Source organism: Sarcophilus harrisii, chromosome 1 (assembly GCF_902635505.1).
Source record: "Sarcophilus harrisii chromosome 1, mSarHar1.11, whole genome shotgun sequence".
NCBI classification, from domain to species: Eukaryota; Metazoa; Chordata; class Mammalia; order Dasyuromorphia; family Dasyuridae; genus Sarcophilus; species Sarcophilus harrisii.
In genome coordinates, this window is record NC_045426.1 from 156,450,821 (window position 1) to 156,474,639 (window position 23,819).

The 23,819-nt window shown below is 35.3% G+C and overlaps 1 protein-coding gene across 2 annotated transcripts in view; it reads left to right on the plus strand.

Moving 5' to 3' along the window:
- Positions 1-8,092, plus strand: part of NLN (neurolysin) — a 137,270-nt gene extending 129,178 nt beyond the window's left edge. For both annotated transcript variants that reach the window (XM_031965579.1, XM_031965582.1), the window contains exon 13: positions 5,777-8,092. In XM_031965579.1, the coding sequence (XP_031821439.1) occupies positions 5,777-5,911 (135 nt within the window). In that variant the 3' untranslated portion in view covers positions 5,912-8,092. The remainder of the gene's footprint in view (positions 1-5,776) is intronic.
- Positions 8,093-23,819: the final 15,727 nt, after the last annotated feature.

Sequence of the window (23,819 nt, forward strand, 5' to 3'; positions counted from 1 at the left end):
GTGCTATTTTACTCCTTTTTCCCAATAGAATGTGAGCTCCTTGAGGGAAATGACAATTGTGTTTTTGCCTGGCATATACAAAGTGCTTAAGAAATTGACAATCTATCCAGGACTTCCTATCCTGGGTCATTCCAATTCATTTGTTCCCCTAAATTCACCACAATGGATCTACCTAGTATACTTAGGAGCCTTTTCATTTTCTTTTAACATCAGTTGTGCACATAAGATGTCCAGGGGTTATACTTTACCATCACCATGTGATTAGACTCTCTTTTTTACTCACACATTTCTTTGATGATACCTTTACACCTTTCTCCTTTAAGAATTCTTTGTAATATATGGCAACTTGCTTCATATCCTACGTGTACTTTTCACTGCTGAGGGTAATACAATAGGTTGAATTTCAGAGAATATAGTGTTCTAGGATTTATAGCCATACAACAATATCAGAAGTTGGTATTTAAAAGATGGGCCTTTGTTTGAGGAAAAAACTTGAGATTACTTAAACATCTTTGCATAGTCACAAAGGCAACCCCGTCCACTCTTTCTTTTGTCTAATTCTAGATGCAATCCATTGTCCACATGTGGTCTCTTTCCTAGACATATATAAAACACTTTGGTATCTGTCCAAGCCATGTATATGTGTGTGTGTGTGTGTGTGTGTGTGTGTATATATAGTGATGGATACATATTGTAGTTTGTCCTTTTAATTGCTATTTATGGTCTGAACAATAAATTTTTTTCATAGCCTTGCTGTTTCCTGTATGGAAAAGTCAAACTTTTTTGAATGATTATAGATCTGCCCAATAGTTGAATAATTTAAATGCCTCATCCTACCTATTTGTCATTCTTCGGACAAAATATTACCTTTGTCATTATCTATTTTAAAAATGGAGATGATGACTGCTTCCACATATGTGCTAATAAAAACACCTACTGTTCTACCTCTAGCTTTATTTAAAAGAACATTAGGGTTTTTTCTTTTTTTTAATTAAAACTTTTTATTTTCAAAATATATGCATGGATAATTTTCAACTTTCACCCTTGCAAAACCTTTTATTCCAAATTTTTTCCCTCCCTTTCTACCACCCCCCTCCCTAGATGAGAAGTAATCCAATATATATTAAACAGAACATTAGTATTTTCAAAAGAATTTCAAGTAAAAGAAATGACTATTTAATAGATACTGCCAATAAGTAACACTCCAGAAGATCCCAGGCTTTAGAAAGCAACACTAGGGAGAACTTATATAATCTCTTAAAGACACAAGGATTCTATTATTAAAAGGCATACACACATAATTTGATATGAACCCATTTTTACAGTATTGCTAGCAAGAAGTTCCCGTGAATAGGCAAACAATCCAGGGATAGTTTTTTAATATGAACAATTGGGAAAGTACTCAGTCTCCCCATTTGCTGAAAGTGTTTATTGGTTTATGAGAGTTTGGTTCATTGGGGCAAAAATTATTAGCCACAGAACCAATTCATTCATGGACTAAAGAATGTTTGCCACTGAACCAAATGTTTGAACTTTTCCCTTTCATTTATATTGTATAAAATAGAGGAGTTCCCCGACTATCCTGTGTTCATGCTTTTATCTCAGAAATGACCAGTTCCTTATAAAATAGTTATTATTGGTAATTATTTACATCTTTAATTCAGTTTAATTTTCAAAATTTTATTTAGTGCCTCTATTTACCATTTCTTGTTATCCTTTTTTAAGCCATGTCTGCCCCTATCATGACCTCCATTTGGGGTTTTCTTAGCAAAAACACTGTAGTGGTTTGTCATTTCCTTCTCCAGCTCATTTTACAAATGAAGAAACTTAGTTTCCTATTTACCAGATATCCTGCTAAATGCTTAGGATGCAAAACTAAAAAGAAAATAAAGCTGTCTTTTAAAGGGTTTACAGAGTCAACTGGCTTAAGAGGTCGGGAAGCAGTATCCACTTTTGTCCCACATGGACCCCATGAACCTCTAGTCCCTGGATATAATGGACCAGTTCAAGATAGAGGCTTTTGCCTCTTCTCTGTCCAGGATGGTTGGACTGGCTCTATTCCCTTACCCTGAGAGCCTGATGCTTTCCCGAAGCACAAGAATTCACTTAACCCTTTTTAGAAAAACAAGATCCTGTTACCACAAGGACTCTGAGTTTCTTCTCAAAACCTCATTGTGAAGGAAATGAAACTATTAAGAGACCATTGCACTGTAATTCAGGAAATTGAATCAACTTGTTTGGAGCTGGTAAGCAGTGAAAGGCTTGAAGTGTATTAAACCACATAGTGTGAGCCTGAGTAGTGCCCTATTCCAAAATGACTTGGCCTTTTGGATGAGTCATGAGCTGCCTCATCACAACACTGCCACTTAATCTGTGCCTGTCATTTAGTAGCTAAATGAATGTCAAGGCTAGTCAGTGGATAAAGTCTATTTTTTGTTCTCTTACTACTAGCAAGAATAAGCTTTTTTTCTTTTACCGTACCCTTCTAAAAGTACAAATAACAACTCTTCCAGTAAGCCCAAATTCTTTCTCAAGGCTCTCAACTTCAAATTGCAGATAGGAACTTTGCTATAGGTTATCTAACCATTAGCCCCTGATGGATTCAAGGTCATTGGCTTGCAAATGTTACTGGGCAGAGGTAATAAGAAATATCATTTTGTCACAGTGAGCCTAGTCTACTCCCTCTTAATTCTAGTGTCTTCCTTCTATTAGTTATTTACTATTTATCCAGTATTTACTTTGTTCATTACATTGACCATGTAATGAGAAGACAGGACTCATTGGAAAAGACCCTGAAAGTGGAAAAGAATGAAGGCAAAAGCAGAAGATGAGCTGTCATGGAAGCAATGACTATGAGCTTGGACAGCTTTTGGGAGCTAATAGAGGATAAGGACCTGGCATGCTATGGATCATTTTTCTCCTCCATCCAATTGTAAGCTCCTTGAGGGTAGGGATTGCTTTTTGCCTCTTTTTATATATTTATATGAGTTTAGCACAGGACCTAAGATATAGTAGGCACTTAAAAATGATTATTGATTGACTGATTGATAGTAGAAAGATCTTAGAGTCAAAAGACTTGGATTCCAATCCCAGCTCTTAGATTTAACATTTGTCTTAGTCGTGCTATTTAACTTTCCTGCATCTCAGCATCCTCCTGCATAAAGTGTGGGAAAAGTTTCTTTTACTAACTCACTAATTCAGATTTTAATGACGAATGTACTCTAGGTCAGAGTCAGAAATCCCTTATTAAGCTCCTACTATGTGCTAGAATTGAGGATTTAAAAAAAAAAAAAAAAGCATCAAACAGCCCTTGCCCATAGGAGCTCACAGTATGGGATACAATCCTTACAGATAGGTTGGAAAGGGAAAATGGGGCAAGGTTACCTGAAGGGACATGACATGATCATGCAATCTGGGTGGGAAGTGATCAGAGCAGGTGTGATTTCATCTTGCAGAATGATAGTTTCTGTAACTGATGAAGTCCAGGAAAGTAGCCAGCTAGGAAAATGATGAAGAGAATTCCCTGTGTATCATCTTTAAATAGTGGCTCTTAAATGTTAAAAAGCTAAATAAACATGATATGTGCACACATATGTTATTACCAAGACAGATTTCTTCCCATCTGTTAGCCAAATGGACTGTAACTCCTCTAATCCTCAGTTGGACTATTAACTTAGTGTGACCTCTTCCTCTTCCTCTCTTTTCACTACTTATTATCTCATTATTTAGCAACTTGTGATGAAAAGCATAGTTCAAATTTAGATGTAAAAAAAGGAAAGAAACATAAGAGTCAAAGATGTAACTTGTGGCTGAGGTTTAAAGTTTTGACTTGGGGTTTCTTGGTACAAGACAAATACCTCTAGTCATGACCAAAATGGACATATCCACTTCTCATACCTTAACTTACTTTTCGGATGATATACAATAGATTATTGTTTCAGCTATTCCAATATTCCTTTCATGTCTTTTCCACTGTTTCCTATATCTGAAATACTCTCCTTCTTCATCTATGTCTTTGGACTCTCTGGACAGCTAAAATCCCACCTTTTACACAAAAAGCCTTTTCCAATCCCCCTTAATGCCAGAGCCTTCCCTTTTATCAATTATCTCCAATTTCACTTATCTTATCTTGTTTGTACATATATCCCACATGTTGTTATCCTATATATTGAGTCTTCCCATTAGGGTATGTATTCCTTGAGAGAAGGAATTATCTTCTGCCTTTCTTTGTATCCTCAGCACTTAGGATAATACCTGACATGAGTGGTTTTTAAGTTGTTTTTCAGTGATGTCTCACTCTTCATGATTCCATTTGGGGTTTTCTTGGCAGAGATACTGGAATGGTTTGCATTTCCTTCTCTAGCTCATTTTGTAGATAAGGGAACTGAGGCAAAGAGGGTTAAGTCATTTGCCCAGGGTCACAAAGAGTGTCTGCGGTCAGATTTGAACTCAGGATGATGAGTCTTCCTGACTTTAGGCCTAGCATTCGTTCTCTGTACCACCTTCCTGCCCAACTATGTCCCTGGCTCATAGTAGGCACTTAATAAATCTTTATTGACTATGTTTATGAAGCAAGTAAAAGAATCAGGTAAAGCACATCTGTCACTGATGCCTCTTATCTAGCAATGAAAGGTTTGTTTGAGGAGAAAAATCAAGAGTTGGCTGAAATATGTGGCAGAGGTAATCTGTTGATTTCATGCATCCATTTTCCCTGTTCCATATTAATAATGTGTTTGGTGCCATTGCCACTTCCCTCGTGGTTGTTACTCAGAATCATATGTGTGTCAGAAGTTTGTTCTGCTTTACTCACTAGCAGTTCTCTAGCTCATCTTAAAGGGAGTGGAGTCTTAGTCCTCTTGACCCAAAAAGATTTAGATCTTCCATCAAAGGATTATTTCCTACCTTTCCTTTTGGAAACTCCCTTTTTGTGCTGAAGAGGTTGTCGTCACAGCCTTTAGTTATAACGGCTTCATTACTCTATAGTGGACAAATGATACTTGTTATATTCATGTTGTTACTGTTGTTCAGTCATTCAGTTGTGTATTGTAATGTTGTATGGAGTTTTCTAGGCAGTAACACTGAAGTAGTTTATCATTTCCTTCTCCAGTGAATTATGTTTAAATAGATGCATAAAATATAGGGATTCCCCAAATTAAATTACAGGATGGATAGATAGATAGATAGATAGATGGATGTCATACATGTGAATCCTAGGCTTTCAAGCCAAACTTTGTGAAGTGCCCAATACTCCACCATCACCGTAATGGGACTTTTTCTCTTTGGGCCCCAAATCTAGTGGGAGCTACTTGTAATTCAACCTCTTCTAAGAAAGTTACAGCAGTAACTTCAAATCATTAGAATCCTCCCTTATAGCATTTGTTTTGTTTGCTTTCTCTTAGAGCTAGAACTGGTAATTTGAGGGAATAACTAAGAATGGAGCAAGTTTACTTTATACAGAAGTTGCAGCTCTGCTTGCTAGAGAATCCTCAACATTAACATATCAGATATTTTTTGTACTTATTTCCCTGCCTTACACCTGAAGTCTAACTTCTGAGAAGAAAGAGAATCAGAGAAGAACAACTGAATCTGCTCTCCAGAAAAATACTAAGAAAAATCTAAGCAATTCTATTCCAAGAGGAGAGAATCCAGCTAGAAGTTCTTGTCTTTCCACTTCTTTCCTTTTCCCCTTCCCCCTACCAACTTTTAAAAACCTATATATAGATTTGGAAAATTGGTATAAACATGAACTCTCAGACATAATGTTTTATTTTATTAGGTTGGAATGAAATACAGAAACCTTATCCTGAAGCCTGGGGGATCACAAGACGGCATGGACATGCTCCGAACGTTCTTGAAACGTGAGCCAAACCAAAAGGCATTCCTAATAAGTAAAGGCCTGAACACTCTGTAAAACTGGGAATCGTTTGTAGCAGTCATGTCTACAAGACAAATTGATGTTTCTTGAAGAGTTTTTTGAACATTAAAACAGAAGAGGATGTCACACCTGAAAATATGTAGAGTTTCATTATGTTTAAAAAGCACAAGCTTAACCACTGAATTCCAACCTCCCCACCCCCACCCCAAATGTAATTGTAGGAACAGCCCATTAGAAAATAATCATAGTTATAAAAACATCATTTAAGTATATACGTTAACTTCTTTTTATAAAAATTTCATATTGTTTGTTTTTTTTAAATTGTAATCTAATTAATATACATGTGAGAAACCTAACAGTTTTTGAATTGAAATTAATGTACATTGTTCAATAGTTAATTTAGTCCATTCTTACATTTTAAAGTTTTATACATGTGATTTTTGTGAATACAAATGAATATTCACATAATTCTCTTATGTTGTAAATATTTCCTTGGGGCTTTGAATCAACTTTAACTGGATGTTTACCAGCACAGAGGTACCTCCATTACCTTGGCTATATAGTTCAGGGCTAAAAGTATCTGCCTCAGTGACATATTAGTCACTTTATCACATCAGATCTCATCTTTTCAACTTTCTGCTACACTTATTTGGATTATGAGTTATGATTTAGATTTGGCTTTAACTTAGATCCTCTCTTCTCATCCCTTCTCTTGTCCCTCACTTTTTCTACCCTTTCGTCTGAATTTATTTTAGTCAGGATATGCCAGGTAATATTTGGATTATGTCACCTGGGGGCCAAATATAGATCACAAATTCATGTCCAAGATGTCTGTGCCAAACTGCTATAACACAAGATTTCTATCTTGTTCTATGATTGCCAAAGTAGTAGTAAGTCCACATAAGTTTTTCTCCAATAAGAGGAGTGGTAAGGAACCTATTCTAAGAAACTCTGTAGTGTGGCAGATGGACCTATCTTGGCTTAAGTACCATGAAAGGAAGGAAATAGTGTCAAGGTAAGGATTGCAAGGAAGGAGGAAGAGAAGCAATGGGCCAGAAAGTTGGAAAAAAATTATTCTAGTACTGTACTTTTATATAAAACACTTACAACAGAAATCAGATAGGCTTTACAAATCTATCTTATCTCTTGTTTGTTTGTTTTTTTAATCACCAATCTTGAAGGTTTTTCCTTTGGTCACCAAGAAATACTCCCTTACCTAAGTCCTAATTATCTACTATATGTCCAGGTAAACAGTAATTTTTTTTTCCTATACCTAACGGAAAAACTATCCATGTGATCTTAATTGGAAAATGAATTTAAACTCCTACTGTACATTCTCTTGCAATCTAGTGAACAAGACGAGCTCTTAGGGTCATTTCCCTCAGCTGCTTATGAAAGAAGTTCCCCTAGAAAGAATACTAGATTGAGAGACATAACCCAGAATATTTGGATACAGATCCTAGCTCTGCTACTTCCTGTAATTGAGTCACTGAATCTCTGGATCCCAGTTCATTATTTATCAAATGAAGGGTTTGAATTAAATGGTCTCTCAAGGTCCCTCCACGTTCTAAATATGATATTTGTTCCAGCTGCTTCCCATCCTGAAATGAGGAGTTAGTTGTCCTCCTGGCTCAGGACATAATGAATAAGAACCTTTTATTTTTCAATCCCTATTTTAGCTATTCACCCTAAAGAAAAATTCCTATCAAGAAACATTGATGAACAGATGTTGCAGACTCCAGAAGTAGTAGCAGGCCTGCTAAAGACAAGCTAATGCTTAGAATACTCTTTTGGATACCTAGCCTTCCTGGCTTCCCTTTCCCCTGCACTGAGGCAGCTAGAATGCCAATGTTTGGCCCCCATAGAGCCCTTTTGCCATACCCTGGGAATTCATAGTATCCTGTTTTTACACTTCAACTGAAAGCTCTCTTCACTCTTCTGTTCTCCAATGTATTTTCCCTCTGCTTTCATTTTTTTTTAACATTATTGAATGTTACATTATTTCATAGGAAGAAAAAATAGATAATTTGTATGAAAGGGAGTGTGTACAATGAAATTGTATCATAATATACAAGAAAGAAGCATTTCTAGAATTGCTTCTTTCTGCATGTAAGATTAGAGCATGTAGAATCATAACTCCTGAGGTTGCACTTCTCATTTTGGATCTGTGCCTGATTTCAAAAGCTTAGAAAAAGACAATTTATGAAACCACAACCTCACAGAAAGTATTTTTTAGCATGATTTAGGGAGAATAAAATTAAAGGTTTATTTTTTAAGGCCATTTAAAATATAGCAATCCATCTGTTCATTCTTATTTTGAGATCAGAGTATATAGTGTCTTGGAGGCCCTCTGAATAGCAGATAAACACAGAAATTGAAATTTGGCAAACATATTCTACTGATTTATGAACTGAGTCACATATAACAAAGTCTCTTTGGTTACCTAGGTTTCCCCTTCGTTACCAGGCAATTTCAGCCTGATCTAAGTCTTCAAGAACAAGGTCTAAACCATCACATATTTATTAGTGGGAGTCTAACTGCAATGGCTGAAGAGTTCATTTAAGGAGCTGAAGAAAAAATATTATGGCCAATGATACAGGTTTTCTCCTCCAGAATAAATGTCAACTTTGTAAGAATAATAAAAGAGTTATTACTTAAAGAGTTCTTACTTGAATTGTTGACAGTCAAGGACTTTCACCTTTCCAAAACAGAATGAAAATCATAGCCCTGGACTCTTTGGTCTTGACATATAGGATTGTATAATAAATGAATATTGAGTGGACAATGATCTGATGGGGAGAAAATATGTATATGTTCCTGTAATTTGAAAGCCTTGACTTTTAGCAAAAGAATTTAATTTTCTGCTTTCTTGTTTTGTTTTCAGTCTTCACATATGAATTAATGGCATGCAGTGGTCTTGTGTGCCCATTGAAACAACAGGTTTGAATGCCACTAGTTTTTATTCTGTTCTGATTTAGAACTTTCCTTGCTCAGAGGCTAGCTGGTACATGAAAATATCTGACTTCCTCAGTTAAATATAGTTAACTGAGCCCAAAGAGTGTTAAAAGTGAAACTCTATCTGTTTTGAATGGAAGCAGTGAACATTTCTTTTTTTCACCACACCACAACTGCATTATAGTTGTATATTTCCTATCTGAAATTGGATACACCTTTGGAAATTGAATCTTCATCCTGTTTTAAAATTTTGGTGAGATAAAGTAGAAGAGATTTGGTACAGCCAGTTTCTTAGAGCGACAAATAGACAAAATTGATTTAGAATTATTTTTATTGGAGAAATGTCCACCAAAAATATTTCCTCCTTTGTAAATAGCAGGCTAGTAAACACTGTATTAAGGTATAAAGCAGGTTTGTAAGATCTTAAACACAAGCTACAAATGACCTGTATTATTACATCTAGATTATAAACTATACATTGTAGTTGAATTGAATGAGATGGCCTCTGGGGTCCCTTCCACCCCTCAACTTTTATGATTCTAATGACATTAATGTGACAAAGCATTTGAATCATCTTTTTTTTTTCTTTCAAAGAAAACACTAAGGATTGGGGAAAGTGAATTCACAATTATAGGTTGGGTTTTTTTTTTATGATGTTTTTGCAACATTATAGATTTGAAATAATACTGCTCAGGAAATATGTCTTTGTGCTAGATCTCTACAATTATATACAATAAATATTTGAGCCAATTGTGTGGTTTGAGCATGAATTAATTTCCCAGCCCCAATTAACTACTGATTATCCAGAAGTAGATTAACTGTACTATGGATAATCTGGAACTGAAGGGAGGAGACTTAGGGCACATGGGATTCATTCAGGAGGATTTACACAATGTTGGGATTTACCATTCTGCTCTCCACACATCAAAACAATTCTAATAAAGCCTAAGATTATCGTGTACTTTTTTCAAAAGGTCCTTTTGTGTGAAAAAAATATGCATTCTATGGCAAGGGTGAGATAACTACTTTTCAGATGAAGCTGTTTCAAAATGCATGGGTGAGATATTCTTTTCATACCTGCCAGGAAGAGATTTCCACAGCAGGAAGCTCTTTATCTACATAAAACAGAGAGGTTTTCTACATAGGCATAATCATGGAAGCAGTGACCTTTATTTTAGAAACAGGAAAATATGATCCTGGGAATACTTTTCTAGCAGTAGAATAATGCTTTGCATATAGCACATTCTCAAATAATATTAGTGGAACTGAATTAAATTGAATTCTGAGAATCTGTCTCTCCTGTCTGAGCATAAAAGAAATTGCATATACACCCAATTCCCTTTTAAAATAGCCATTTGTTTTCCTGTTAATTCTAAAAACAATGAATTATGTTGTAAAATTGAACTCTTAAAAATTCCATCAATTTTACATAATTACCATAATACTACCAATAGTGATTAAAACTTTATCATCTCCTCCCCTACAAATAAGCTTCTTTTTTTCTTTTTGATAATGTTCTGGCTGGTTGAAGTGCATTAGAGGAATATAAGCACTTTGAGCACAGGAGCTATTTCCATTTGGTCCTCAACTGCCTAACACCTAGCATGATTCCTGGAACAAAGTGCTTATAACATTGAATATTGTTCAAAAGCTTCTTAGATCTTATGGTCAAAATCTTAATAGGCAAGAAATAAAAAATATCAAGTAAAAAAAATTTTCACTAATCTGTGAAATCAATTGATTACAAGTACATTTTTAGTTTGTTTTGTTGTCGAAGCAATTGAAGTTAAGTGAATTGCCCAGAGTCACACAGCTAGTAAGTATTAAGTGTCTGAGGTCAGATTTGGTCTCAAAGTCCTCTTCACTTCAGGATTAATACTCTATCCACTGTGTTGTCTACCTGCCCCTACAAGTACATTTTTTATTTAGCTATATTGATGAATGGCATGGGGCTCCTCCTGACCTATTGTTGTTCAGTTTCTTCAGTCATATCTGCCTCTTCATGACCCCATTTGAGGTTTTCTTGACAAAGTTACTGGAGTGGTTTGCCATTTCCTTCTTCATCTCATTTAAGTATGAGGAACTGAGACACACAGGCTTAAATGTCTTGCCCAGAGTCACAGCGATTAAATGTCTGAAGTCAATTTTGAACTCATGAAGATGAGTCTTCCTGATTCTGAGTCCAATGCTCCATCCTAGCTTACTCCCCTTCCTGACATGCTAAACATTAATTATCCAATAAATATTGCCTAAAGCTAAAAATTTATATTGCTGAGAATTATATAGAGATACTCAGAGTAAGCCAGGGAGCATTAGTATTAGAGACCTACTACTCCATATACTATAGCTAGTAACAAGAAATGATGAGAATGAAAAGTAGACCTTAGTGTCAATTATATGTAGCTTTCTTCAGCTGTTTATTACCTTGTAGGTTTAGTTATCCCCTGAACAGGTCGTATTCTGCTTTGAGGTCCATATAAGAATTTTTAAAAACTCAAAATATATACATGGCAAAAGCCTGAAGAAAAGGCTTTTTGCAGAGATTCAGGGCTCTGAATTTAAACTTATTCTTCCCTTATCTAGTTTTTTATCCATATATTTATTTGAGTAATACCTTTTAGCTATCCTACCTTCTTCAGTTATTAAAAAATTGTAAACAACCTTTCACATTGGTTAACATCATAACATCATTAACACAACACATTATTAAAGCATGGGTACAAACAAATAGCACTTTTGTCACTACTGAGTCCTTCTAGGTCACAGAGAATAACTTGGTCTTTCATATAAGGTCCAAGAGGTATTAGAGGTAAATCTGGAGGAGTACCCATTCATGACTAAAAGTTATAAACAGGAAATAGTTTGGCTGCTTTTGTGATGTCTTTTCCCTCTTCAAGGGCTGGAGTGATTGCTCTGGCAGGAATTTACTCACTCCCTTTTCATGATTGAATTGGAGTTAGCAGAACTGTGTGACTTCATACAAGAATATGAGAATAGTAAGTTCTAGTCTACTCAAATCAGAGTGGGAGAAACCAAAAGAGCTATTTTGCTCTCCTAGTTACAAATCAGATCTGCCTTTTCAGAGTATTAAATATTTGTGTGGCTGACAAGTGGAACTTTTATTGTAATGAACAATGCATTCACTGTTCTCAAAATGCACATGGCCCACTCTTGCTCAGCTTCAATTATTAGGGCTCCAGCCAGAGCCTTTGAAACTGCTCTTTCACATGCAGTCCCAATGTCAGAGACTAGAAGAGAAGTGAATTTCTAGTTGGGAGCAGGTAGTAGGAAATGACCCTTTTTTCAAACTACAAGTCCTTATATGTCTCTACATGGTCCCTTTTTTGTTTCATTTGGGGGCAACCACAAAGTTGTCTTTCCTCCTGTTAAATTCTTTAGGAAGGTGACTGAACAGCACAGTGCATTTCTGAAGTAAAATGAAAGTTTATTGGGGAACTAGTGAGACCCAATGAATGACTCCTGAGCTTGTAAGACTCACTTCTTTAATTCCTCTTTCATTTCAATAATTATTTTACAGGGCAATTTCTTGGGGTATTTTACTTGCTGACCTCCTTAAGCTCAGTTTATTTTTTTTTTCATTTTAAAAAGTGAGGCAGGGGCACAGGTGGTGCCATGGATAGAGCACCAGTCCTGAAGTCAGGAGGACCTGAGTTCAAATTTGGTCTCAGATACTTAACACTTCTTATCTGTGTGACCCTGAGTACCCCCACTTAACCCCAATTGCCTCAGGGAAAAAAAAGTGAGGCATTTGAATTAGATTAATGATCTCTGAGGCACACACACACACACACACACACACAAGTTCTATGATGTGCCAAATAACCAAATGGTCTCAAAAAGTTAGGCTTCCCTTAGAAAATCCATCTTAACAGCTAGTTAAAAAACCAATTTGGTCTCTAAACATAGTGTGCACCTGTATTAACCTAAACTTTGAAAGAGACTGATGGGCTTGTCAGTTTTCCTAGTTAGTCCCCAGCATCCTATCAGGGCACAGATGGGGAATTGTAGCACAGCAACGAATTGTTTTCCCCTGTGCCAATGTACAAAATGTCAGTACACCCGCTGCATTCCTTTGGGATAAAAGAAATGAAGTCATTGCATTAGAAAGTGAATCACGTGCCCAGAGTAAACTGCCTTCACCCTGAAAACACTGAGTCGCTCCCAGGTTAAGGTCGTGCATCCAGCAGCTGAGAGGGCGAGCTAGTGAGACTAAAACACAAGGCGTGCTGGGGTTTGGTGACACCTAAAATTGCAATGACAATCATATATATTGAGACTGAAAGCAATAGTTGGCCATCAAGATTTAGTGCCTATGAGAAAATGATGATGACAGTAAAGATAAAGTTACAGCTTATATGCAACACAAGAACAATCTTTACAGCAAGCAAGTAGAGCTGAGAAAGGTCAAAGCTGGGATCACAGATCTAGAGCTAAAAACTGCCTCAAGGACCAGCCAGTCCAAACCCTTCATTTTTACAAATGAGGAAACTGAGGCAAGGTTGGTGAACAAGTCAAGAACAGTTCTTTTTATTTTTTTCCTTAATTACATGTGGAAACAATTTTAACATTTTTTTTGGGGGGGGGGGGGAGAGGTGAAGAGAATCAATAACCTTCCCAGGGTCACACAGCTAGGAAGTGTCTGAGGTCAAATTTGACTCCAGAACCAATGCTTGATTTGCCACACCACTTAGCCACCCCTAACACTCCCTTTTCATTTCCTTCCCTCTTTCCTCCCTTCTTTTGAAAAGGCAAACAATTTGATATAGGTTATACATGTGCACTCTTACAAAACATATTTCTATATTAATCATGTTAAAACAGAAAACAGACTCAGCCCCTCCAAAAAAACAAACCCAACAACAAGAAAAATCACATTTTAAAAAACATGCTTCGATCTGCATTCAGACGCCATCATTCTTTCTCTGGAGATAAATAGCACGTTTCATAATAAGCCCTTCAGAATTTTCTTGGGCTATTATGTAGCTGAGAATAGCCAAAAAACATTTATTAAGTGTCTACTCTGTGCCTGACTCTTTGAGATCACAAAACCAATAACCACAGTGCTATTTTATAGAAAGAATTATTCCATTTCAAGTTTCTGCTGCTAATGTTTTAATTCAAACTAAATTAAAGGAAGCTATCGATATTCAAAATAACTATAAAATAAAGAATTTTACATCTTCTTTAAAGAAGTTTTGGGGCTTTTAAAAAATTAAGTTGAGGCAGTTAGTTGGTGGAGTGGAAGCCCTGAAGTCAAGAGGATCTCAATTCAAATCTGACCTCAAGACACTTAACACTTCCTGGCCGTGTGATCCTGGGCAAGTTACTTAACCCCAATTGCCTCAGAAAAAAAAAAAATTAAGTTAAACATATGTAGAACCTATATTAAATTGCTTGCATACTCAATTTGGGGTGGAGGGGGCGAGAGGAAGGAAGGGAAAGAATCAGGAACTCAAAAACAAATGTTAAAAATCATTTTCTTCATGTAACTGGGGGAAATAAAATACTAAATAAAATTTTAAAATAAAATAAAACTTAAATTAATAATGTCCAAAAGGCTTTAAAATCATGCATACTGTTTGACCAAGCAATACTAGATCTGTAACCCAAAAGAGAAAAAACAAACAACAGAAGAGGAAGGGATCAACATAAAGAGAAGACATTTTTAGCAACTCCCTTTTTGTATTTAATAGCATTTTAATTTTTTCAATTACATGTAAAAATAGTTTTCAACATGCATTTTTGTAAGATTTTGAGTTTCAAATTTTTTTCTCCTGTGCTCCCTTACTTCCCACCTTCCCAAGACAGCAAGCAATCAGATATTGGTATAGCAGATTTTTTAATCAAGCAGATAGAAATTGAGAGGATGTTTGTCCAGGGGGGAATGATTGAACAAGTTGTTGTATATGATTGTGATGGAATCCTATTGTTCTATAAGAAATGATGAACAGGATGATTTCAGAAAAGTCTGGAGTTACATGAATTGATGCTGAGTGAAATGAGCAGAACCAAGAGAACACTGTATATAGTAATAACAAGATTATGTGATGATCAACTTGTGCTATTCTCAATAATGCAGTAATTCAAGACAACTTCAATAGACTTGGAATGGAAAATGCCATTTGCATCCAGAGAGGGAACTATGAAGATTGAAAGTGGATTGAAATATAGTATTTTCCACCTTTGTTTGTTTAATTTTTTTCTTTCCCTTTTGATCTGATTTTTCTTTCACAACATGACAAATATGAGAAATATGTTTAAAAGGATTGCACATGTTTAACCTAAATCAGATTGCTTACTTGGAGAGGGAGGAAATAAGGGAGGGAAGGAGAAAAATTTTGAACACAAAGTCTTATAAAAATGAATGTTGAAAACATGTATTTGTAAAAATAAAAATACTACTAAAATTTTTTAAAAGAAAAGAAATGATGAGTAGGGTACTCTCAGAACTGATGCAAAAGTGAAATGAATAGAACCAAAAAAAATTGTATACAGTAGCAGCAATATTATGATGACACTGTGAATGACTTAATTATTCTCATCAACACAATGATCTAAGATAATTCTGAAGGACATATGATTAAAAACTGCTGTATCCATCTCTAGAGAAAGAATTTATGGAGTCTGAATGCATATTGAATGAATGCATATTTTTTCTCTACTTTTTCTTTTTTTGTCTTTGTTTTCTTTTACAACATGACTAACATAAGAAATATGTTTTGTATGACTGCATATGTATAACCCATATCAATTTGCCTGTCTTCTCATAGAGGGGAAATAAGAAAGGGAGGAGATAGAGAATTTGGAACTCAAAAAAAATTTTTTTAATGAATGTTTAAAATTATTTTTATGTGTAATTGGGGAAATTTTTTTTAAAATATCAGTTTATGAAAAAGAAAAAGATATAACTTATAAAAAATAATTTAATGGTCAATAAAAATGATTAAACATGGATTAAAGCATCTTCTTTTAAAATCTTTACACATTTCAAAGGGTAAAGACTTTTGCTTCTAACTCTTCATTATTTCATTCCCATCAATGAAATACTATTGTTAGAAATATAAGACAGCAACCATTATTAAGAGAGAAAAGAATGATAGGAGCTGTTGAACATATTTTCTAATACAATTTCATATAAATCTTATGATATTTCAGTAATGTAGTGAATAGGGAGATAACAAATTGTACTATCCAAATCTCTTAAGAACCTGCATGAGATAAACTCTCCAACCAAGGGCTGAAACTTTAAGTTTTCAAAATTATCATTTTTATTATGATTTTCCTCTCAAATGTCCTTACAATTCCATGCCCACAAATTCACTGTAAATTTACCCACTGGCATATCAAGTTCACAAGGTAAAGCAGGTTGAACTATCAAACTGTATATTTGTTTTGATACAACTGTTCTTGGAGTGGAAATGTGGGAATTGGAAAACTGACTCATTCCTTTATCCCAAGTTCTCTCTCCCAACCAAACTGCCTGAAAATATAATAGTATTTCACTCAGCATGCATACTTTTTCATCTTTATTTTATTAATGATAAATTGTGTTTGTTTATCATATTGGTTCTATGTTTTCCATGTTTCTACATTTCTAGAAGGATATAAATTTTCATTTACTTGCATTATTTCTCCAAAACACAGTCTTCAAGGAACTATGCTGTAATAGCATAAACAGCCAAGGAGCTCACATCAAAGTGATCTTTGAAAACAGAATGCAGCCTTATGGTGCTGAAAAGAACTTTAATCAACAAAACAGGGTTCTATTTATCTCCACTTGAATGAACACAGAATGGCTAGTGATGCCACCTGTTAGCTGTGTGACCTTGGAAAAATTGTTTAAACTCTTTGAGAGTCTCCTTGTCTATAAAATGTCTTCATAAAAAGGAAATTCTATATGTAAGACACTTTGAAGACCAAATGAGCTATAGTTCTACATATAAATATATAAATATAAATAGTTCTATATATAAGTATTTCGTTGTCTTTGGAACTGGTTATTAATTACTGACATACATAATCTTAATTACTTGTCTATGATACAGGGTGGTAGGACTACAAAAGGAAATGACATATATCAAAGATACAAGAGCAGCTAAAGAATCCATAAATAGTGCCCCTGACTCCAAGTGTTCTACTCATCTCAATGTATAGCCTTGTCTGACCTCATAATTGGTTTACTAAGGGATACTCAGGGACTGCATATTCTCAACCGGTTTATCTTTTGCTGTTGTTCAGTCATTTTCAGGCATGTCCATTTGGGTTGGGGTTGGGGGCAAGGGAGGGAGGGAAGGTTGGCAGCAATACTGGAGTAATTTTCTATTTCCTTCTCTAGCTCATTTTACAGATGAGGAAAACTAAGGCAAATAGAATTAAGTGAGTTGCCCAGGATCACACAGCTAGTAATTGTCTGGACACTGGATTTGAACTCAAGTCTTCCTAACTCCAGACTCAGCCTTCTATCCATTGTGCCTCAGGATAAAACCACTTAGCCCCTAAAACTCAAGAGCTATCCAGAATCTATTTCTAAGTCTCTTCAGAAATAATTTCCTGGCAGCATTTCCATAACTGGCTTTTTTTCTCCAAAGTCAGATTCAAATTGAAATCTGGAATACTGTCATATGTATCTTATTATATCCTTACAGTAGGAATGAGTGTTCCGAAGTCCAATTCTATAGTGTCAATAAATCCTATCATTAGTGAATGTGACTGTGTTCCTGTTCTTTGAAATCACAGATAAGACTAGCAAAAAGCTGGGTACAAGAGATACTCTCATAGCCTTTGATTTTAAAGTCTTACTAAATCATTGGAAAGCCCAGGGGAAAACATTCCATTCCTCACAGCAGATACAAATTTAAGACCAATCACAATGACATGGAAACAACAGAGAGAAAATGGATTTTGTATATTCTGCTAGGTATTGTCACTATAGCAAATGTTTTTGCTTAATTGTCACAAGGGAGAGTTCACTGTGGAGTAAGTGAAAAGATTGTCCTCCCTACCCACCTCCCATCACTATGTTGTAAAAGGAAATTAATAGGGGGCAGATAAATGACACAGTGGATAGAGCATCGGCCCTGAAATCAGAAGGACCTGAGTTTAAATCCAGCCTCAGATATCTAACACTTACTAACTGTGTGACCCTGGGAATGTCCCCTAACCCCAATTGCTTCACTAATAATAATAATATAAAAAAATCAATAAAACCCACATTTTTTTTTTAATTTAATAGCCTTTTATTTACAGGATATATGCATGGGTAACTTTACAGCGTTAACAATTGCCAAACCTCTTGTTCCAATTTTTTACCTCTTACCCCCCCACCCCCTCCCCTAGATGGCAGGATGACCAGTAGATGTTAAATATATTAAAATATAAATTAGATACACAATAAGTATACATGACCAAAACGTTATTTTGCTGTACAAAAAGAATCAGACTCTGAAATATTGTACAATTAGCTTGTGAAGGAAATCAAAAATGCAGGTGTGCATAAATATAGGGATTGGGAATTCAATGTAATGGTTTTTAGTCATCTCCCAGAGTTCTTTTTCTGGGCATAGCTAGTTCAGTTCATTACTGCTCCATTAGAAATGATTTGGTTGATCTCGTTGCTGAGGATGGCCTGATCCATCAGAACTGGTCATCATCTAGTATTGTTGTTGAAGTATATAATGATCTCCTGGTCCTGCTCATTTCACTCAGCATCAGTTCGTGTAAGTCTCTCCAGGCCTTTCTGAAATCATCCTGTTGGTCATTTCTTACAGAACAGTAATATTCCATAATTTTCATATACCACAATTTATTCAGCCATTCTCCAACTGATGGACATCCATTCAGTTTCCAGTTTCTAGCCACTACAAAAAGGGCTGCCACAAACATTCGTGCACATACAGGTCCCTTTCCCTTCTTTATAATCTCTTTGGGATATAATCCCAGTAGTAACACTGCTGGATCAAAGGGTATGCACAGTTTGATAACTTTTTGAGCATAGTTCCAAACTACTCTCCAAAATGGTTGGATTCGTTCACAACTCCACCAACAATGCATCAATGTCCCAGTTTTCCCGCATCCCCTCCAACAATCATCATTATTTTTTCCTGTCATCTTAGCCAATCTGACAGGTGTGTAGTGGTATCTTAGAGTTGTCTTAATTTGCATTTCTCTGATTAATAATGACTTGGAGCATCTTTTCATATGACTAGAAATAGTTTCAATTTCTTCATCTGAGAATTGTCTGTTCATATCCTTTGACCATTTTTCAATTGGAGAATGGCTTGATTTTTTATAAATTAGAGTTAATTCTCTATATATTTTGGAAATGAGGCCTTTATCAGAACCTTTGACTGTAAAAATATTTTCCCAGTTTATTGCTTCCCTTCTAATCTTGTCTGCATTAGTTTTGTTTGTACAAAAACTTTTCAGTTTGGTATAATCGAAATTTTCTATTTTGTGATCAGTAATGATCTCTAGTTCTGCTTTGGTCATAAAGACCTTCCCCTTCCACAGGTCTGAGAGGTAAACTATCCTATGTTCCTCTAATTTATTAATAATTTCATTCTTTATGCCTAGGTCATGAACCCATTTTGACCTTATCTTGGTGTACGGTGTTAAGTATGGATCAATGCCTAGTTTCTGCCATATTAGTTTCCAATTTTCCCAGCAATTTTTATCAAACAGTAAGTTCTTATCCCAAAAGCTGGGATCTTTGGGTTTGTCAAAGACTAGGTTGCTATATTTGTTGACTGTTTTATCCCTTGAACCTAAACTATTCCACTGATCAACTAATCTATTCCTTAGCCAATATCAAATACTTTTGGTAACTGCTGCTCTATAATATAATTTTAGATCTGGTACAGCTAAGCCACCTTCATTTGATTTTTTTTTTTTCATTAATTCCCTTGAAATTCTTAAAACCCACATTTTTTGAAAAATTTAATCTTTTTACAGGTATTTACATAGAAATTTATGGCACAGGCGTGTTTCACATTTACTTTCCCTTCAGTGTTATTACAATTACAACTTACGTCAACACAAAAGAACATCTATTCAAAAGACTAGAGCAGGTTGATAATTTAGAACTATGAAGGAGGAAAGACTGGAAGAACCTAATTAAAATGTCTATAATGAGGTATGGGCAGGAAAACAATTTCCTAATCATCAAATTTGTTATCATCAAGTTTTCAAAGACCTTACTCCAATCCCCAGCATATGCCAATCAATGCATTTTGGAAAATTCTAAGAATCTGGTGTTCTCATGTTCTAACTTTTTTTAAGAGACTCATTTAGGAGCTTACTGTTATTTATTATAATGAATTTGTGTAAGGTATTATCTCTTTTAGGTAGGATGTTTCAGTCTCTTGTAAGAAAAGCAACAGGATGAAGCTTTCCTCAGAAATGCACAAAGACAATATAACAAAATATCCAAGACAAAAAGACTCATAATGAAAAATGCCATCCACCTCCAGAAAAGGAACGGATAGAGTCTGAATGCAGATTAAAGCATACTATTTTTCCACTTGTCTTTTTTGTTGTTCGTTTTTTTTTCCCCATCAGATGATTCAATCAAACTTTCATTCATAGTTTAATATTAGTCACTGCTGTATCCTGTGGGGGTGTGATTAAGCAAGGTATGATGGGTTACTGAGGATTTCTTTTCTTTAAAACATAATTAATATGATAATATACTTAACATATCATCTACATATAACCTATCCCAAATTGCTTACCATCTTTACATGTAACCGGGGAAAAAAAATAAAGAGAAAGGAAGGAAAAGGAAAGGAAAGGAAAGGAAGAGAAGGAGGAAGGAAGGAAGGTAGGAGGGAAGAAGGGAGGAAGGAAAGATTCTGTGTTCTCTTGAATCCCTCTTTGGGATCACTTCTTCCAGAAAAGTTTTTTTTTTAACCAATTAAGCAATTTCTAGCTATCCCAGAAACCAGTAGGGACTAGTTTCACAAAGCTGACTTGAGAAATAAATAAATGTTGAATGAACATCCTCAGTATATTATTGTGTGCATGTTTTGTATCTCTGTGTTTCAAAATCTAATTTAGGTGATTTCAGATTAAGGGTTATGGCCTACCAAAGGACTATCAAACTGTGCATACCCTTTGATCCAGCAGTGTTACTACTGGGCTTATATCCCAAAGAGATCATAAAGAAGGGAAAGGGACCCACATGTGCAAGAATGTTTGTGGCAGCCCTCTTTGTAGTGGCAAGAAACTGGAACCTGAGTGGATGCCCAGAATGGCTGCATAAATTATGGTATATGAATGCTATGGAATATTATTGTTCTGTAAGGAACAATCAGCAGGATGATTTCAGAGACGTCTGGAGAGACTTACATGAACTGATGCTAAGTAAAATGAGCAGATCATTGTACATGGCAACAACAAGATTGCATGATGATCATTTCTGATGGACATAGCTCTCTTCAACAATGAGATGATTCAGGCCCAATTCCAATGATCTTGTGATGAAGAGAGCCATCTACACCCAAATAGAGGACTGCAGGGACTGAGAGTGGATCACAACATAGCATTTTCACTCTTTTTGTTGTTGTTTCCTTGTATTTTGTTTTCTATCTCATTTTTTTCCTTTTTGATCTGATTTTTCTTGTACAACATGATATTTGTGGAAATATATATAGAAAAACTGCACATGTTTAATATATATTGGATTACTTGCCATTTAGGGGAGGAGGTGGGAAGGAAAAAAATTGGAACACAAGGTTTTGCAAGGGTGAATGCTGAAAATTATCTATGCATGTGTTTTGAAAATAAAAAGCTTTCATTTTTAAAAAAAAAGAAAGAAAAGTGTTTTAAACTATCTGAACCTTTGGAGGTATACATGGCACAGTGGATAGAAGGCTAGGACTGGAATCAGAAAGACAAGTTCAAAATCAATCTTAGAGGCTACCTGGCTGTGTGACCCTAGGATTTCACTTAACCATTTAAATTGTCTGCCTCAGTTTCCTAAAAAATGATGATAATAATGTAATGTTTTCATTTGCTGTGGGGAGATTCAAAAGAGATTATATTAGCACCATGTTTGGGACACAGAAGACACTTAATAAATGTTTATTCTTCTTCTCTTTTTACTGTCTCATTTTTTTAATGTATTTGCTGCATAGTATATGTTTTTTAAAAACAAGCAGCAAGATATAAAGGTGGATAGAGCACCATTCCGGGAGTCAGGAGGATCTGAGTTCAAAATGCATCTTAGACACTAACACTTCCTAGCCGTGTTTCCCTGAGCAAGTCACTTAACCCCAATTGCCTCAGAAAAGAGAAAAAAAAAAAAAAGCAATGAAAGGGAAAATATTGGAACAATAGGTGTCCACAATGAGGTAGATGGAGAAAAGCAATTTCCTGATCAAGTTTGTTGGAATTAAGTTTTTATAGACCTTATTCCAGTGCCTAGCTCCTACCAATCAATTCACTTTGGAAAATCTAGGCACTTAGTACTTTAAAAAATAATCCTGGCTTTTAAAAATACTATGTGCCAAACACTATGCTAAGTGCTGGAGGTAAAAAAAATAAATACTAAATATAAATAAACATGAAGAAATATAAATATATTTCTAAATATACAAAATATAAATATAAATAAATTCAATTCTGTCGAAGGGAAAGAAAGACCCGTAGCATATAAATTGATTCAAAATACATGCAACGTAAATACAAAATGATGGGTAGAGTGTTAATAGAGGGAGTATCAGAAAAGGCCTCATATGGGAGGTAATGCTTGAATTGAGCCTTGAAGGAGATTAGGGATTCTAAAAGATAGAGATGAGGAAACAATCATTCTAAACATGGGGGACAATCTGTACATAAGCTGATGAAAAACAGAATGTTATGGCAGGAAGGGGTATTGCAAATAGGTCATTTAGCTAGACCCCAACTTAAATTGTGGGTTCTCGACCCCATATGAAGACTCATAACTGAATGTGAGGGTTGTGAAATATGATTATCAATAAATGTTTGATTTGTATACCTATTTTATATCTCTAAATACCCAGGGTCACATAAAACTTCTTGGGCAAAAAGGGGTCAAGAGTGGAAAAAGTCTAGACTTGGGCTAGACCAGAGAGTGTGCCAGAAGGGAGGCAATATGTAATAAGTATGGAAAAAGTGGGTTGGAACTGCATTGTGAACAGTTTTAAATGCCAGATAAAGGAGTTTGAATTTCATCCTAGAAACAATAGAGAATTATTAGAGCTTCTTAAGAAGGAGAGTAATATACTGTATATGGTCAGTCAGAGTTGAGCTTTAGCAATATGATTTTGGTAGTTATATGGAAGACAGAGGAGAAATTGGAGGCAGGAAGACCAATTGGGTTATTGTAATAATTTAAGGGAGGAACATGAGGATCTAAACTAGAGAAGTATCTGGGTGAATAGAAAGAAGGGGATTGGTAAGGGAGAAAGCAATTGACTTGATATGATTTAGCAACTTATTGGATTTGGAAGCTAAGTGAATGGGAATAATGGAGGTTGATGTCAAGGTTATAAACCTGAATGATAGGAGGATGAATAAAACTGTAAGATCCTTGAGAGCAGAGATGCTTTCATTTTTGCTTTAATATCCTCAACTCCTCTTATACACTCATTTAGCACCTTGTAGGTACTTAATAAATGTTTGTCAACTGAATGGGGAAAAAAAAAGATATAGATATAGATATATAAAATATGCTGTGGGAAATCATGTCTTATAAATATTAGAAGTTGAAAGGAGTAAAATCAGAAGCAATTATGGTGAAATTAAGTTGATTAGTAAGCGAATGGGATACCAGAGAACTAAAAAGAAGGAAAATTTAGGAGGGACATAATTACAATTTGTAATTACAATTAGAGGCAGCTAGATGATGCGGTACTAGGGTGCTAGAGCCTGGAATCCAGAAGACTCAAGTTCAACAAGGCCTCAGACACACAATCTGTGTGACCCTATACAAGTTACTGAATTCTGT